The 16,848-nt window shown below is 41.2% G+C and overlaps 1 protein-coding gene across 2 annotated transcripts in view; it reads right to left on the bottom strand.

Annotated features, from left to right (window-relative positions):
- Positions 1-1,521: 1,521 nt before the first annotated feature.
- PAN2 (poly(A) specific ribonuclease subunit PAN2) overlaps positions 1,522-16,848 on the bottom strand; it is a 42,498-nt gene continuing 27,171 nt past the window's right edge. For both annotated transcript variants that reach the window (XM_070937839.1, XM_070937840.1), the window contains exons 16-26: positions 16,144-16,220; positions 15,571-15,712; positions 12,102-12,239; positions 11,869-11,928; positions 10,436-10,526; positions 7,804-7,961; positions 7,580-7,723; positions 6,682-6,861; positions 4,830-4,923; positions 3,855-4,052; positions 1,522-2,137 (exon numbers count right to left, since the gene is read on the bottom strand). In XM_070937839.1, the coding sequence (XP_070793940.1) occupies positions 2,103-2,137; positions 3,855-4,052; positions 4,830-4,923; positions 6,682-6,861; positions 7,580-7,723; positions 7,804-7,961; positions 10,436-10,526; positions 11,869-11,928; positions 12,102-12,239; positions 15,571-15,712; positions 16,144-16,220 (1,317 nt within the window). In that variant the 3' untranslated portion in view covers positions 1,522-2,102. The remainder of the gene's footprint in view (positions 2,138-3,854; positions 4,053-4,829; positions 4,924-6,681; positions 6,862-7,579; positions 7,724-7,803; positions 7,962-10,435; positions 10,527-11,868; positions 11,929-12,101; positions 12,240-15,570; positions 15,713-16,143; positions 16,221-16,848) is intronic.

Below are 16,848 nucleotides of genomic sequence, written 5' to 3'. Positions count from 1 at the left end.
AGAAGAGCAACACATGTGATGAGAAACCTCCTTTACTAATTGGAGTTAGGGAAAAATACTAGATAAGGCACCTGGAAGACATGACAGTGGAAGCAGTAACTCCATGCAGCTGGCTGAAAACAGGAAGTGGATTTAGCTGTATAAAACCAGAGGGGTCCATCCTTTCACCCTTTGAGCTCAATTGTTCAACTATCACGATGATGTTCCATGATATTTTATAGGGTAGAGGTGATCCAAAGGAAGAAGTACTTCCAGATGAAATGTAACATACTGTACCTATGCTGTGGCAGGATATGCCTGAGAATATGTAAAGTACGAGTCTTCTGGGGAACAGATGACATGAAGGAACATCCTGAGGGTGCACGTTTCTGAATTTTCATATCTTACAATTTGCAACAGTACTCTGGCCTGACCAGCCAAATACCTACAAATGAGGGCAGAGGGAGCCTCTCTATCCCTTTCCTGTAGCTAAAAACACTAAAAATTTGAGTTTCAGTCAACAGAAGAAATTTACTATTACAGAATTGTTACCAAACTATACTATGTTGCAGTTAATATTCAAGAATGAATTGTTTTCCATGCATTGTGTTTGTGACTTTCAACCTGACTATTCACTGCAGAATAGTTACAACTATTTATAATAAAATACATCCTCTTGTTTGATAATTCTAGAGCATATCTTCTCTATTTTAGATCGGCATGGATTAGAATCAATTCTCCCAAAATATGGAAAATTGCTGGGCTAAAAAATGAGCAGAGTCACATCTTCAGATAACTTGCATCTTCCATTAAAACGTCTTTCAGAAAGTGTCATCTCTTCCCCTGACTCAAACTTTTTTTTTTAAGGGGAACTTTTATTTGGGTTTCTTAACCAATTAGCTTGGTGGCTTGGTACCGCTAATTACAGATATGCAACTGAGCAATAAGGATGCCAAATATGCTAGCTCTTTCTTGTATGCTATTAATTTATGAAAATAAATTAGGCAGGAAAGAAATTACTAAAAAGACAGAGAGGAGTCATTTGATTGTTCTGGAAAACTATTATGATGAAAGGAATTGATGGCTGAATGGATTTCAACCACCTGGCCACTGCTGCTTCATGTATCAACAAGCAGAGATCCTTTTTAAATGACTAAGCAGATACATATTAGATTCCTTGCATTTTTGTTTTAAAAAGGCAATAATCGCAAGATGTTCCTGACATAAATAAAAAAATGTTTTTTTGCCCTGGCAAAACATTATGGTTGTCAATCATGCTGTTACAGATTCACATAAACTTCATTCCTCTAAAGTTTAGGTTGTATAAAAGGGGTTGATCAACCTTGATGTAAGATTATCTAATAAAACCTGAACTTGCTCGGGTGACTTGTCCACCTGCAGGTCCAATTCCACTGAATTAAAACCAAGATATACATTAATGCTACTCTGATTATGTTTAACAAGAGAGATGATGATGAAACAATATGGGATAACTGTGAATTAACAGGACAAAAAGCAAACAAAAGGCTGGATTGCAAAATAGCATTAGAAGCACCAACATTTTTATAGAGTCTTTATGTAACCTTGATCACAATTTACATACAGAAAAGATTAAAAAGCCATGAAGCCTCCATGACAATAAGAGTCCAGCTCTGGATTTTTTTAGGAGCAACTCCCAGCTAGAAGAGAGCACAGGTGCCTCCTACAAGCTCTACTAACAACATTGACACCTGTAGAAAGAATCTTGAAACACTTCATCAGTTGCTTCTCTCCATCTTTTGATCAAGAACAGCCTATCCCTAAGCACCTAATAGATGCTGCACCATGTATCTACTCTGTGAATGCACGCAGTCTGTGATCCTCTGTGGCCTGCACCAAAACTGTCTCATGTACTCTCTTGGCCATGGTGGTTTAAAATGTGACCTGAGATCCAAGAGACTTATTGGGAAACCCAAAAGAAATCCTCTGAACCCTGAAGTTCATGTTGACTAGGCATTAATTATAATGCCTTCCTGTCTTATACACCCACACTATCTTTCAGTCCATTGATATCCATATTCCGGGGAGCAGGCTTGGAAGGGTCCTCTTCTCAAGGGACATTGGAAATGATAGGGTTACGTGGATCAGAGAGACAACACACTTGAGAACACTGCAGCACCTGCCAAAGAAAGACAGCACAGTCCTGTGAATTATGGAGAAACCATGATGAGCAAGGCTATAACTAAGAGGGGATTTAAAGTCACATCCCAGGACCAGAAATCAGAATATGGGCAAAAGGAAACCAAGCCCAAAGCCAACAGTCTCTGCTGGAAGATTGTAATAAGCTTAAGATACAGAAGTATGATGTCCCTTGGTATATGGAGGACAAGCTTCATACTCCCCAAAGCAGGCAGAATCGGTTTCTTTTAGAAGGGGAAGGGAGGAGTTTACAGGGGATCCCTCCCAAGGGGAGGGCACCTATGGTATCTTGCTCCTTCAAACCTCCCAAATTGGAAAGGAAGCAGACAACATGCAGCCTGCAGGCCATGTTTTTTACACCCTTTAAAAATTAAGGGATTCATGTCTGCATAAAGTTAGCCTAAGAAGCCTTTCAGTGAAGCAATACATCTTTTTGTCTTTGTTGCAAAGTAAACTCTCTGCAAGACTTTAATTTCCAGCATCTTTTAAGCAAATTCTGCTCTGCAGGTGAAATTAAAAGGACTGGAGACTTGGTCTTTCTATCTGAAGGCGTAAACAGGATCACTATCCATGTATTTAAATATTCTGTATGAAAATACAGAGTTTTATAGGTTCAAAGGCAGGTATGAAGGCATATATTTGCAGCCATCACACTTGAAACACAGCTAATAGAGGTTCTGTATGCCAAAATGCACTCTCCTGCACGTGGTTATAAGCATTTGTAAATCTTGTAGAATCTTTATACAGAACCACTGAAATGAATCACTGAATTGGGAGGATCCTTGCAGCTCATCTATCTCAAGTTCGTTAGGAATCTCCTAACGAAACAGGGAACCATCTCACTATCGAGGTCTAGACCGTCCCATTGATTAACAACTCTCATCATGAGGTATTTCCTCCTAATATTCAGCCTAAATCTAATTTCTTTTAATTTTAGTTTGTTGGTTCGCATTCCAATCTTGATTTCAGCAAAGAAACGGGCTTATTCTCTTTTGCACATTACAGCATTTAGCTGTCCACACGTCTGCTTGCAAAGACTCTTCTCCTATTGTGAAAAGATGGCTGCTCCTTCCATTCTTCTATATGGCACTTGATTTCCAGGTCATTTTATTTTATTTTATTTCATTTTTATTATACTTGTAACAGTTATTAGCCGCTCACCTTACCGTGTGGTAACTCTGTGTGTCTTACAATTTATTATTTATTACATTTTATTCTGGTAGCCTTTCACTGCAGTTTCTCTATGAAATATTATTTTCCATAATCTGGACATGTTTCCATTAATCCAGGCCAAGATTGGTCTGGCTTTTTAAGGGGCTGTATAAGGGGTGAAATTCAGCTAGTTCTATCTGGTTCAGGGGAACTGGTAGCGACGGCTGCGGGAGGCTCCGCCCACCTGTGCGGACATCATGTCGTTACTTTTTTGCGACAATTTTAAAACTCTTGCGCATGCGCAGAAGGCTTTGTGCGTGTGCAGACAACGGCAACCCCACATTTGCAAACCGGTAGGGAAGGAAATGAATTTCAACCCTGGTATCCCATTGTTTGCTCACATTCAGCCGACACTTTTGGCAAGCCTTATCTCCCCAGTCCTTTATCAATGAGTTTGATTTTTTTCCTCCCAAGATACAGAATCTTCCATTTATCTGAGGGTCACAGAACACTAACACTCAACAAGCCAAGCAACAGAAACTTACTCTTGGGGCTGCTCTGGCCATCAGGTTCAGGGACCTTCCAGTCCATTTTTCTCCCTTTTTCATAGAGGCCCTTCAGCACCTTCCGGAACTCCTCAGGTTCCAAGCCTCCAGTACTCAGTTCCATGTATTTCCGGTACAGCTGAAGTGCTGTTCGTGCATCTTCAATGCTGTCGTGAGTCTCTCCTTGAATTTTCAGGTCTAAGCAAAAGAAAAAAAAAGAGAAAAATCCAACACATGGCAAATGTCGTCTTGCCTACTTCCTTTGGTTCAAGAAAAGAAGAAATCTCTTTAGGCTAAGGTTAGTGGCAAGAATTTATTTTTGCAGGGTTGAAAATGAACTCAACTGTAAGACTTTAATATTAATCTAATCTGGAAGGCCTTCCCTACTCCCCATTCTCAGGGGTCTCCAACCTTGGCAACTCTAAGACTTGTGGAGTTCAACTCCCAGAGTTCCTCACCTAGCAAAGCTTTGCTGGCTGAGGAACTCTGGGAGTTGAAATCCACAAGTCTTAAAGTTGCCAAGGTTGGAGACCCCTGCTCTATATCCAAATTCTCAATTGCAATGCAGGGTTTGAGAAACTGTAAAACTCATATGAGGGCAGTCAGCCTTACTAGGTACATACACTGGGCCAGGAAATCAATTCCACAGGAAGGACATAAAACTACTTTTATTGCTTTATTTGGGCTTTAATAACAAAACTGTGCAAGTCTGCTGGTATGGCATCTCCTCCTCCTCTGTTTTAAAGTTCAGTGAATTAGGGAAGCGTCTCTGCCTGAGCAGTTTCCAAGTTGTTAACTCCTTATTCAGCTGTTTTTGCTTAGATATCAGTTCCTGCACATTATCATCAATATCGTCTTCCTGAGATCTTTACATGAGGAATGCTTTAGCAACTAGATTATCCTTTCATACAGGGTGGCTTGGCTGACTGGAAGAGGGGCGCAGCTTAACACTGCCCACAGGATTATTGTACTGACCCAAAAAATACCAGGCAAGGAAACGCAGGGAGATCATCCTCTTCCTGGGCATGTGGAACAAATACACTGTGTCGATTACTTGATCTCTGGGAACCTGTAAGAGGCAGGTATAGCCCTTTTAGCACACAACCATATAATCATTCCCCAAAGAGATCTCAGTCTTCTAACCTTAGATCAAAACCAGACTTGGCCTAAAGTCCACTTGCTCCAAGGGAGATAAGCAAGACAAACAACTAAATCTGGTAATTAATATAACTGAGCTGCAGTGGTGCAGTGGTTAAGAGTGCAGTACTGCAGGCTACTTCTGCTGATCACCGGCTGCCAGCAGTTTGGCAGATCGAATCTCACCAGGCTCAAGGTTGACTCAGCCTTCCATCCTTCTGAGGTGGGTAAAATGAGGACCCAGATTGTTGGGGGCAATATGCTGACTCTGTAAACCTCTTAGAGAGGGCTGTAAAGCACTATGAAGCGGTATACAAGTCTAAGTGCTATGTCTAAATGCTAAAGCAAATTAGCTGAATGTCTTTGATTACTCCTGATGTATTTAATAATTTTTGCTTTCCATATTAAAAGTAGAGTCTGACAGCAATTTCTGAGTGGCTCAGGAGCTGACCCGGGCAGAAGCTTCTTCAGTTCTCAGAAGAAGCTTCTCGGATGAGAAGTGAAATGTCTTCAAAGAAAAACCAGAAAGCCCAGTTGCCTCTTGAAAAAGCACTTTTGGGAGAGAAAGCTAACAAAATTCAAAGGTAGGCTGTGAAAATGAGACGTGTCTGCAAACAATGACTTCAGATTCCTCAGTGACTGCAACAGTGGCAGAGCTTCTAATGTACTTGAAAAGTTCTTTAAAATTCAGGAAGATATTCAGAGGTGCATCTGCCTTGAAAGTAGCCCATGTTGAATTGTATAGGTATAGGGCAATCAAACATTACTAGTTGACAACATGTTTTGTGACATTTAGTATTATGTCATAAAATGGTTTATGATAATTTTTGTCATAAAATGTTTTATAAATTTTGCCAGATTTCAATTCCATGGCTCCTGGACTTTGGACACATTCTCTAAATTAGCCCATGTGGTGTACTTTGGTTCAAAAGGTTTTACCCTGCGATGTACTGTTTTGCCTAGTTAAAAGTTAAAAGTATTACTAGTATATCAATAATCCTAGAGCCTTGCTCCCTTCCCTAGGTGTGCTGTCTTTTCTCTCTCACACACACATTCCACTGCAACCTCTTCACACATGAGGCCTGCACTGATCATCCTATCTGGTGAATCCCCAGCAGGGGGGACCTGAGAAACCAAACTCACTTGGGTCATCTCTTACTCTACTACAGGAAATGCTGTAAAATATTTTGCCCCCACCCCCACCCCCGGACGTGCAGGGAATACCATTTCTTTCCAGTGGATCTTGGCCCAAGTTGTGCAATTTCCAACCTACTCCTCCTGTTATTGTTTCATTGGTTTTCACATTGACTGCCAATGATGAATTGTGTCGTTGTTTTTATTGTTTAACTGTTAATAATTCCAGGCACAAGATAAGTGACTATGTGGAAATGCCTACAGAATTACAGAACTGGAAAAATAATTTGAGTCAGGGAATCTAATTTAAGGTATTAAGTCATTCACACATATCACTCATGTTCAGTTACATCTCAGTTACTATATCTTCTTTACACACGCTCTATTTTCACTCACCATAAGAAGTTAACCTGTGTGAGAGAGAGGGGGGGGGAGGGAGGAAGGGAGAGAGAGAGAGAGAGAGAGAGAGAGAGAGAGAGAGGGAGGGAGGGAGGGAGGGAGGGAGAGAGAGAGGGAGAGAGAGAGAGATATCAAGATTTTATAAGGAGACAGTCACCATGATATTGATAACCCGGAAGTCTTTTTGCAATCCATGGCCCACAAACTTGACTCCAACATCTATAAGGAAGCGTAGCTTTAAATAGGTGGATTTGAGGGTTGTGAGATGTTTGGATGAAATTTTGGCATCCAGATCTCCTGGCTTTATTCCCGAGTACTGAGTAAGATAATCCACCACCTACAAGAACAAAGAAAATGGAATCATTATGTAGTGAAAGGTCTTCCTGTCCCTTCCCATCTTCCAGGCCACTGAGTGGAACTACTTCCCATTCAAAAACATATATTACCTGATAGGAAAAAGGAAGACAAATTCCTATTAATATGCTAGAAAACGTACTAAAAAACAAAGCAAAACAGGAATAACAAGCTTCAGCTCAACCATAACAAGACTAAGTGACTTTGGGTGTTAGGGGCTCCTGGTTCTTGAGACTTTCCACTTTTTGTTCCAGGTGTGGTTGTGCTACCCCAAAAAGAACCTGTGTGCAATTTGGGGGGTGGTTTTCACAGCTCCTGTTCAAGGAACAAGTGATAGCCATCCCCCTAAGGGCCTTTGCACAACTATGTGTTGTGTGCGTGTGCCTGGTCCTGGACCATAAAACCCTGCTCGGGATCTCTCATATCTTGGTCACGAACCTCTGCTGTGTGGGCTGCACTGGTTGCCAGTCTGCTTCCAGGTGCAATTCAAGATGCTGGTTATGACCTATAAAGTCCTTCATGGCACGGAACCAGGTTATTTGAGGTATCATCTCTCTACAGTCAGGTCTCATTAAGTCTTTTTCTATCCTGGCTCCTTCTCTGTGAAACATCATTCCTCCAGAGCTCAGATTGGCTTTGATCTCTGTCCACTTTTTGCACGGTCTTAAAACCATGGAATATGCTTTGAAGTTGTTGCATACCTGTTCTTGTGTGGAAATGTAATCATCAATGAAAGGAACACCCTCATTGGGACCCTGCCCCCGGACACAGGTGATCCTGGCCACTGACATCTGACTGGGTTTGATCGTGGATTTGGTCCCGTCACTGCGAAGCTCGGCTTCCTCCTATCGCAGACGATGGAAAGGGTGAATCGATACTGCCTGTGCTCGAAATCTTGTCTCTTGTCCTAATGTGTGATGCCTACCTCATTGAGGGTCACAAACTCAGCATCCAATCCCACCAAGTCTCCAACCTGTGGCATTTCGCTCAGCATGAGGGGGATGAAAGTGGCGTGACATTTGCGTTGTTTGCGAGCGAGGGAAGCCTCAGCAAGCAACACGCTGGCTTCAATTGGGTTCTTGACTTGAAAAAGAAAATGAAATTTGATCACAGTTGACTCACTCAGAGATTACATTCGGTTTACAGAAAAACCAAACGAAAAAGGGAAATCCCATCTTGGTCAGGGGATGCCCCAGAGAAAACCTCAAGAGCACAACTTCTTCCTTCGTACGAATGATACTATTTTCTAAGAATCGGTGGATCATGCAAACCTAATGGGCCTAAAATTCTTAAAAGGAAACCTCTAGCAACATAGGACTGACTTCTCTAGAAGAATTGAACAGCGGAATTTAAAACAAGGATTTTATTTTAGGAAGACAGATCCATAACAAGGGCAACTCAATCCTGAAGCTGGTCACATCAGTTGACACAGTTCTAGAAACACGCCAAATAGATTTCTGATGGCACACAGAGTGTAGTTTCAGGAATCCACAATGTCCATTCACAGCCAATTCAATTCAAAATACATTAAAATTAAGATGGAGAACACCACTGCAGCTGCTTCTCGAAAAGTGACCAGCTGCCTTGCGGAAAATATCTAGACATGCTGGTTTATGTGGAAAAACAGCTGCATAGCTGCTTCAGCATTCATCTAAACACCCTCCAACAATTTCTATTTCACAGTGTTTTGGCTAGCAATGTTTTTCATTCTTGATGCGACCTCTGTTGTCTATGCTGATGGGCCTTTTCATCTCATGATGATCGCTCAGTTCGTTTCACTTCCTTTTGAGAGTACCGCACTTCCTCGCAAAACATATTTACTTTGTTGTCTCAATCTTTGTGGTGTTAACTTATGACCACCTCTCAAAAATTCCATCCTCACACTCACTGACTGTGAAGGAGGGCAAGGCTATTTCTCCTCCCAGCTGTACAACACTATTTATGATGCTTCTTGCTGGAATTTCCATTTGGCTGTAAAGGCAATTAAGGAAAAGACCAAGGAGTGGGTGCCCAGTGATTGTAAGGAAGGCTGAAAGTGAGGAAATTGGGGTGGTTCAGCGTGAGAACACAGGTCACTCCAAGCAGGATAGAAACTCCCCTCCCCCCTCCTAGGACACTGAAGGTTTCATGTGCATCTGCTGAATATGTACAAAATAGGTCCCTGAAAAACAACCAAGTGAGGATATAAGAAAAATGAACTGTCTGAAGGCTAAGCTAGTCATATATCCCGTTTGTTAAATGGGCAGAGCTATCTTTGTGTGGAAGCAAGAAGGAAAGCTTATCTGCTTTGCTTGATAAGGAGATTTCACTGGGCAATGTAAGGCTGGCAGGACCCTTGGCCATTCCAACTGGCAGTCTATGTGCCAGCTAAGCCCTATGGCTCGATTAACCTGAATATAATCTATGGCTTTTCAAACTGAGCATCATGTCAAGTGAATTATCCATTTGGGGTATTATTATTTTTTTAGTTGTATGGGAAGCAATTTTCTTCAGGCAGGAGAACGAGAGGGCTCAGAGAAACAAGCTTAAATTAAATCATAGTTATGCTTTTGCTTATTCTGGACAAACAAAACTTTTTTCCTACACCTAATTTCACCTAATTGGTATTTAAAACATACTTTTTAAAAAAGAAAACATATTATTTGGCCTCAATATGCTCAATAACCACTGTAGCTTACTGGGATCTATGAACTGGGCTCATGGGGGAATGACATACAATTGAATCATACTCTATTCCTATTATACAACATTCAAAGCTACTTGCTCAATAACATATCTCTCTCTATATGTACCTGTATAATAAGGGGGCTAGCTGCTGGAATTCCTGAACAAAGATTTCAGTACAAGGTAGTCCTCAACGTATGTCTGGATGTTTAGTGATTGTTCAAAATTACAACGGACCTCTCTGGGGGTACTTATGACCTAGTTCCAAAGATACAACAGAAACCTCCCCCCCCCCCCAAAATCAGATGACTGCATTTTGCGGTCTCGGCAACTGGCCCACATTTTTGGCTGTTTGTGGCATCCCACAGTCATGTGACTGCATTTTAGGACATTTTTGCTGGCTTTTACTTCTGGTTTTCAGCAAAACTGGCCTATAGTGAACAACTGGTTTGCTTTCCAACCATTGCAAAATAATAATAATAATAATAATAATAATAATAATAATAATAATAATAATAATAATAATAATAATAATAATAATAATAAATTGGCTTGGTCATGTAAGTGGCCTGTTTTACAACCATCACAATTTAGGACCACGATGGGCAGGCTCCATTATAGTCCTACGTCGAGGACCACCTCTATGTCATTTCAATAAGCTATAATAAAACAATCACCTATTACTTGTTTAGGAATTCCTGCAGTCATCCTTCTTCTATACATACCTATATAGAGGGACGTTATAACTCCTGCCCTAATATTACTGGATACCTGGGTTATAAGAGACTAAAGGTTATCATCATGGCTGAACTTGGTTGTCAGGTTTTAAGAAAGAGCAGCTCCTAATTTCTTGCTACTTTTGTAAGTGCGTTTGTACATGCACACACACTCACTGTGTAAATTGAACTTGGAGTGGAGGTTCCTCCGCACATAATAAAGGATCGCAGGCACTTTCCAGGTCATGTCAAATTGTACAGCCTCACACTGCAAATCCAAAGGCAGACAGGAAAAATCAGACAGACAGAAGTAGGAGAACAGACAGATCAGAAATGAGTTCTGGAAGCTGTCTGGAGCTGTTTTTAATTAAAAATGGAAAAAATGGGGAAAAAATAGTCCAAAAGAAGAAATGTTGACTTAGAATTGTGCCTGTCTGTGCTGACTAAATTTCTTTAGACTTCAATGCAGAATGTCAAGGAAGTTTCAGCATGGATACAAGTTGTGACTTGGATCAGGGATGGGCTTCAGATCCTTTAGCAACGGGTTCATTGCCCCGTTGCTGGGTGGGCATGGCCATGGTGGGTGTGGCCTAGTCGGCTGCCTGAGCCACGGCAGGGTGTGTGTGTGTTTTTCGCCCTCCCCAGGCTCTAGAGGCTTTCCTCAAGCCTCCGGGAGGGCGAAAATTGCTTCCCCCAGGGTCCGGAGGCCCTCCGAAGGCTGGAAACAGGCCCGTTTCTGGACTTCCAGAACCTCCAGGAGGCCCATTTTTTGCTCTCCCAGACCCTCCGCGCGGCCCCTGCACTTACCTGGAATGATGAATGGGCCGTGTGGAGACTCCTGGGGTGGGCGTGGCCAGCCAGGGGTGGCATCTAGGGGTTCGCTAAACCCCGGCAATCCTTGGCTAGAGGATCGCCCAAACCCTGCCGAACCCCCAGGGGCCCACGACTGACTTGGATGAATCAATACCCACATTTGTTTATCCATGGAAACAGTTCAGGGCAATCCTGGCTAGGCTGTAAATTCTAAGATCCTAAAGACAAGATCTCAAATTTCTCAGTGGGGGCACAGCACAGCATCTTGGTGCATATTCCCTGGCACAAGCCAGGCATATACATTACTAAAATATGCCTTATAAATACGTTCTGTAGTAACATTACATGTCTCCAAATAAAATAAGCTGTTTTATATCCACTTGACTATAAAAGACATTTCACATACCGTCTTTAATGTACAACATAATATTGTTTGCAAGAAAAAAAGGTAACACAGGATATGATGCCTCAGCTAGGCCATTCAATAAAACAGAGATTCACAGAAGCTTTAAAACAAATATCAATTCTCATTAGCATGGAAATATGTCTTGAAACACTCCAATCTATGTAACTACTTTCTATGTACTATGTACCATGTAGCTACTTTCTAAAGATATGCTCTTTCAAATCTATTCAGTTCTGATTTCCATTTTATGTCAAAACACTGCATAAAACCCACACTATCTAGTTTCAAAAAAGCCTGGAACGTGAATAACTCCATACTAAATATTCATTTCTATTTCTGTCGTATGCAAGAAAGCAAGAGAATAGAATATAAATCATCATAATATCCTTACCTTATCCACAGGTTCAATGAGAAAGTCATTAAAAAGATACCACTGCTGGTGTGTGACACCCTTTAAAAAAAAAAAAGAAAGTTATGATGCGTTAAATACAAAGATGTTCATTGCAATCATATCTTACAAGCAGGTGCAATTAACTCCTCCATTTAACCCCCTTCCATTTAATAGGAATCGACAGAGTGCAGATAGAAAGATCAAGATGCTCAGCTTTTTATTAAAAGGCTCACCTCCTTTCTTTGATGGTAGGTCTCTCCAACTTTGATATGCCCCACAAGGCTGCCCCCAGTCCGGGAATCCAGAATATGTACAACTGTTGCCATGAGGTCATAGACATACGTAGATTCTTGATCCTCCAACATGCCCAACTGCAACAAGAAAGAGAGTTCCAGAAGTGAGCTATTTTTCTCTGTGGCTCTAGCACAGTTCTACATGGGTGTAGGTCACTACATTCTCCCCAAACAAAGAGGAAAAGCGCACTATTTTTAGTACTACCGAAGCCAACCCCCTGGATAGTTCAACTCCAATATGCTTGCCTTTCCAGAACCTGATATCCTATGTCAGTGTGGCAGAACAAAGTTTGGAGTCTAACTTGTCTTATTTGTTCATTTATCCTTCATCGTGTTCTCTGTTTCATGAATTGACATAAATGATTTAACCTGATGAACCTTTGGTTCAGTAGTGGGTTTCACTCAGTGGTGAAACGTAAAATTTGTTACTACCAGTTCTGTGGGCGTGGCTTGGTGGGGGGGGGGTCTCTACATGGGGCTCCTCCTGGGGTGCACCCGGAGGCTCCAGCTGGTCCAGCACACGGCCGCGCGGGGGATTATGGGGGCGACGAGGCGCTCCCATGTGACACCTCTCCTGCGCGAGCTGCACTGGCTCCCGGTGGTCTTCCGGGTGCGCTTCAAGGTGTTGGTGACCATCTTTAAAGCCCTCCATGGCTTAGGACCGGGATATTTACGAGACCGCCTTCTGCCACCAATAGCCTCCCACCGGCCAGTACGCTCACACAGAGTGGGCCTCCTCAGGGTGCCGTCCGCCAGACAATGTCGGCTGGCGACCCCCAGGGGGAGAGCCTTCTCTGTGGCGGCGCCCACCCTCTGGAACAAGCTCCCCCCAGAGATACGTACAATAACAGACCTCCGGATTTTTCGTCGGGCCCTGAAGACCTATTTATTTCAACTAGATGGGCTGGCTTGAGTTAAATTTTAAATTGATTTTAAATTGGATTGTTTTAATTTACGGCCAAAATATTTAACTATTTTAAACTGTTTTTAAATTTTGTATGTCTTATTTTTTACTTTGGCTGTTCACCGCCCTGAGTCCTATTTGGAGAAGGGCGGTATAGAAATTGAAACAAACAAACAAATAAATAAATAAATAAATAATGTGACTGGGTGGGTGGGGCCAACTTTTTTTTTAAACTTTTGAAACCATTTATTCTACAACCTCTTCGGCTGAAGAGGTTGTAAAAAAATGCTTTTAAAAGCCTCTGATGATCCCAGCTGAGCCGCGCGATCATCAGAGGCTTTTTTTTTTTAACTTTTAAAAGGATTTTTTCCGCCGAAGAGGTTGTAGAAAAAATGCTTTTAAAAATAAAAAAAAAAAGCCTCTGATGATTGCGCGGCTCAGCTGGGCATGGGGGGGCAGGGATGTCTGCTACCGGTTCTCTGAACCACCCGCCTCCATCGCTACCTGATCGGGCAATCCGGTCCAAACCGGGAGCATTTCACCTCTGGTTTCACTTACCTTCGCTACTGGTTAGGAACTGTGAGCGCATGCACGGTGCTTCTGCGCATGTACAGAACCTCCTGCGCATGCGCAGACCATCCGTGATGACGTTCAGGTGGGTGGGCGGAGCCTCCCACCGCTGCCAATACCGGTTCACCCAAACCGGAGCAAACCAGTAGAAAACCAACACCGGTTTGGATATGTAAGTGCTTCCATCGTGGAAAGCCAGACTGCTTTTTTCATATAGTTTTTTGCTTTGACTTTTTCCCAAATTAAAACATAGTGTCTTACATAGTGTCTTACATAGTGTCTTTGAAAGTATCTGTGAATTCTATTTTTTCCATACCACCAAAAGGCATGCCATCCCAATTGAAGATCGTGTCCCTCCAGCAACAATAACCTTCTATGCTTCAAATCTATCCACTCTCTCACCCATGTAAGTGCTGAAGCCTTGTAGTAAAGCTCCCAATCTGGCAACCCAAAACCCCAAAACTTTAGAAACTTCCCAATCTGGCAACCCAAAAACCCAAAACTTTAAATTCTTGTAGCATTTTCAGTCTTATTCTTGCTCTTTTCCCTTTCCATATATATTTCAAAATTATTTTAATTAGCCCCTCAAAGTATTTTTTTTCTAATTTTTTAGGAATTGTTTGAAACAAAAAGAGCAATTTCGGCAGAATGTTCATTTTTATAGTAGCTATTCTTCCTAACTTTGATAGTTGCATATTCTTCCATTTCTCCAAATCCAGTTTAATTTGTTGCTTTAGCTTTGTATAGTTATCTCCTTTAATTGTTACACATCTTGCTGTTAAATAGATTCCTAAATATTTTACTTTCTTAACTACCTGTAGGTCTATCTTCTTCATTAATTCATTTTTCTGTTATCTGTAAGGTTTGTAATTAATATTTTAGTTTTTTCTTTAATTTTCAATCCTTCTATTCTTCTATTTTTCCTATTAGCTAATGGTTCTTCTAAGAAAAACACCAGATCATCTGCAAATGCTTGTAATTTTTATTTTTTCTTTGTTTATTTCCATACCTTTTATTTCTAAGTCTTTTCTAATACTTCTGTTTAACACCTCCTGGATCTACTGGTAATTTTTATGAGGATTTTCAACAGATTGGTAAACTTACCCAGATGGATTGCCTATTGCAACTAACAATATTTCTCCATAAAACTGGGTTGTTTTATGAAGATTAATTGTTCTAACTGTCAGGAAATTTCTTTGTTCTAGGTTGCTTCTCTCCTTGATTAGTTTCCATTCTTCTTGTCTTGCCTTCATGTGCTTTGGAAAAGAAGCTGATTCCCCCCCCCCCCCTTCTTTGTAGCAGCCCCTCAAATATCGGAACACTGCTATCATGTCATCTCTAGTCCTTCTTTTCACTAGACTAGACATACCCAATTCCTGCAACTGTTCTTCTTATGTTTTAGTCTCCAGTCCCCTAATCATCATTGTTTTTTCTGCACTTTTTCTAGAGTCTCAACATCTTTTTTATATTGTGGTGACCAAAACTGGATGCAAACGAGATAATCCAATAACTTCTTTTTGGCTAAATAGCCATTTCTCCCACATTGGTCCAAGTAGCCCCAATTATCACGTGGGAAGAAGCTTGACAAGCTTTTATCTCCAAGCTGCCTTAGTATCTTTATGGTGAAATAAAACACAAATAGTCTGTACTTGTTTTTTCCTGATGAGTTCTTTCTCTATACCTTTGCAGCTTAGAAAAGCAACGAAGAAATGAAAACTTGTCCTCACCTGCTGAGGCTTTTGAAAATTAAATACTTAAATTCTTTCTGGAATGATTTAAGCATTCCCTCAAGTGGGCAATGGTCCTATGCAACACAATCACTTGGCTTGGGAGCATTCACAAGAACTAGGATACCGAGAAAACATTTCATATTTAAGTCAGGTATAAGGAAAGTATTTTAAGGAAGTACTTTCTTGTAAGCAAGAAATATTTTACTTCACTGCTTTCATCCCAGTTGTAAACCTCCAATTCCTTGTTCTTGGAGAGCTTCATCTTGATGGAATAAGGAATCCAGATGTTCTTTAGCTCTTCAATGGAGGTGTAAGAGTGTCCCCCCTCAGCCATTCCTAACTCATTCCTGAAAGCAAAGCAAATGCCAATCGATATCACAGAGATGGAAGGAATTATCAGTGAACAGTGAAAATCACAGTGAACAGGACTGAGCAGCAGGCTGATTTTCTTTTTCTTTGCTCAAGCACCCAATACTTCCAGCCAAAGAAATGAGGCTGGTTAGTTCAGCAAGAAATGGTATTAATTATCTCATCATCCATTATTACAATGGGCCAATTCCATATTCTTTGTGCATAACTGCACTTTTCCATCTGCACTATAATGGCAATTTTACTGCTTCAGTGTCTTTCTCTGTCCCTTAGTTATGAGTCTTGGTGTAATTAAGAACATGGTAGAAGTGGTCATGTCTTCAATAACAAGACCTCTCATTAAGGAACGGCAGGGTCAGGACCATCTGTTAGGAAAAGTAGGGATACCCAGGACAGAAATGGTACTTACCATTCTCCAACCGCTATTTCTCTACTTTTGGGGAATTCCAGGCAACCCTTCTTCATCATCTTCTTCTTAAAAGCATACTGTCAAAAAAAGGATGTACCTCAAGCACAGAAATCTAAATCTAAATTTCATGTACATTGAAATGTTTTTATTTACCACCAACTCAAGTGGATGTCAATAGATCAAGATAGGGTATGTCAGGGGTGAAATGTAAAATGTGTTACTACCGGTTCTGTAGGTGTGGCTTGGTGGTGGTGGGGTAATGTGACTGGGTGGGCGTGGCCAACTTTTTTTTTTTTTTTAAACTTTTCAAAGCATTTTTCTAATGCTTTGAAAATCCTCTGGCGATCAGGCAATTCAGCTGGGATGGTCAGAGAGGCTTTTTAAAAAATGCTTTGAAAAGCCTCTCTGCCGATTAGGCAACTCAGCTGGGATTGTCAGAGAGGTTTTTTAAAAAATGCCTCTCTACCATCAGGCAACTCAGCTGGGATCGTCAGAGACTTTTCAAAGCATTTTTTTTACCACCTCTTCGGCCAAGAGGTTGCAGAAAAAAATACTTTGAAAAGCCTCTGAGGATCCCAGCTGAGCTGCGCGATCATCAGAGGGTTTTTTTTTTACTTTTAAAAGCATTTTTTCATTAGAAGAGGTTGTAGAAAAAATGCTTTTAAAACTAAAAAAAAAAAAAAGGCTCTGATGATCGTGCGACTC

Source organism: Pituophis catenifer, unplaced genomic scaffold (genome assembly GCF_029215685.1).
Source record: "Pituophis catenifer annectens isolate HBS135680 unplaced genomic scaffold, rPitCat1.0.hap2 SCAF_2, whole genome shotgun sequence".
NCBI classification, from domain to species: domain Eukaryota; kingdom Metazoa; phylum Chordata; class Lepidosauria; order Squamata; family Colubridae; genus Pituophis; species Pituophis catenifer.
The sequence above is the reverse complement of the archived record's forward strand: the minus strand, read 5'-3'. Positions and strand labels throughout refer to the sequence as shown.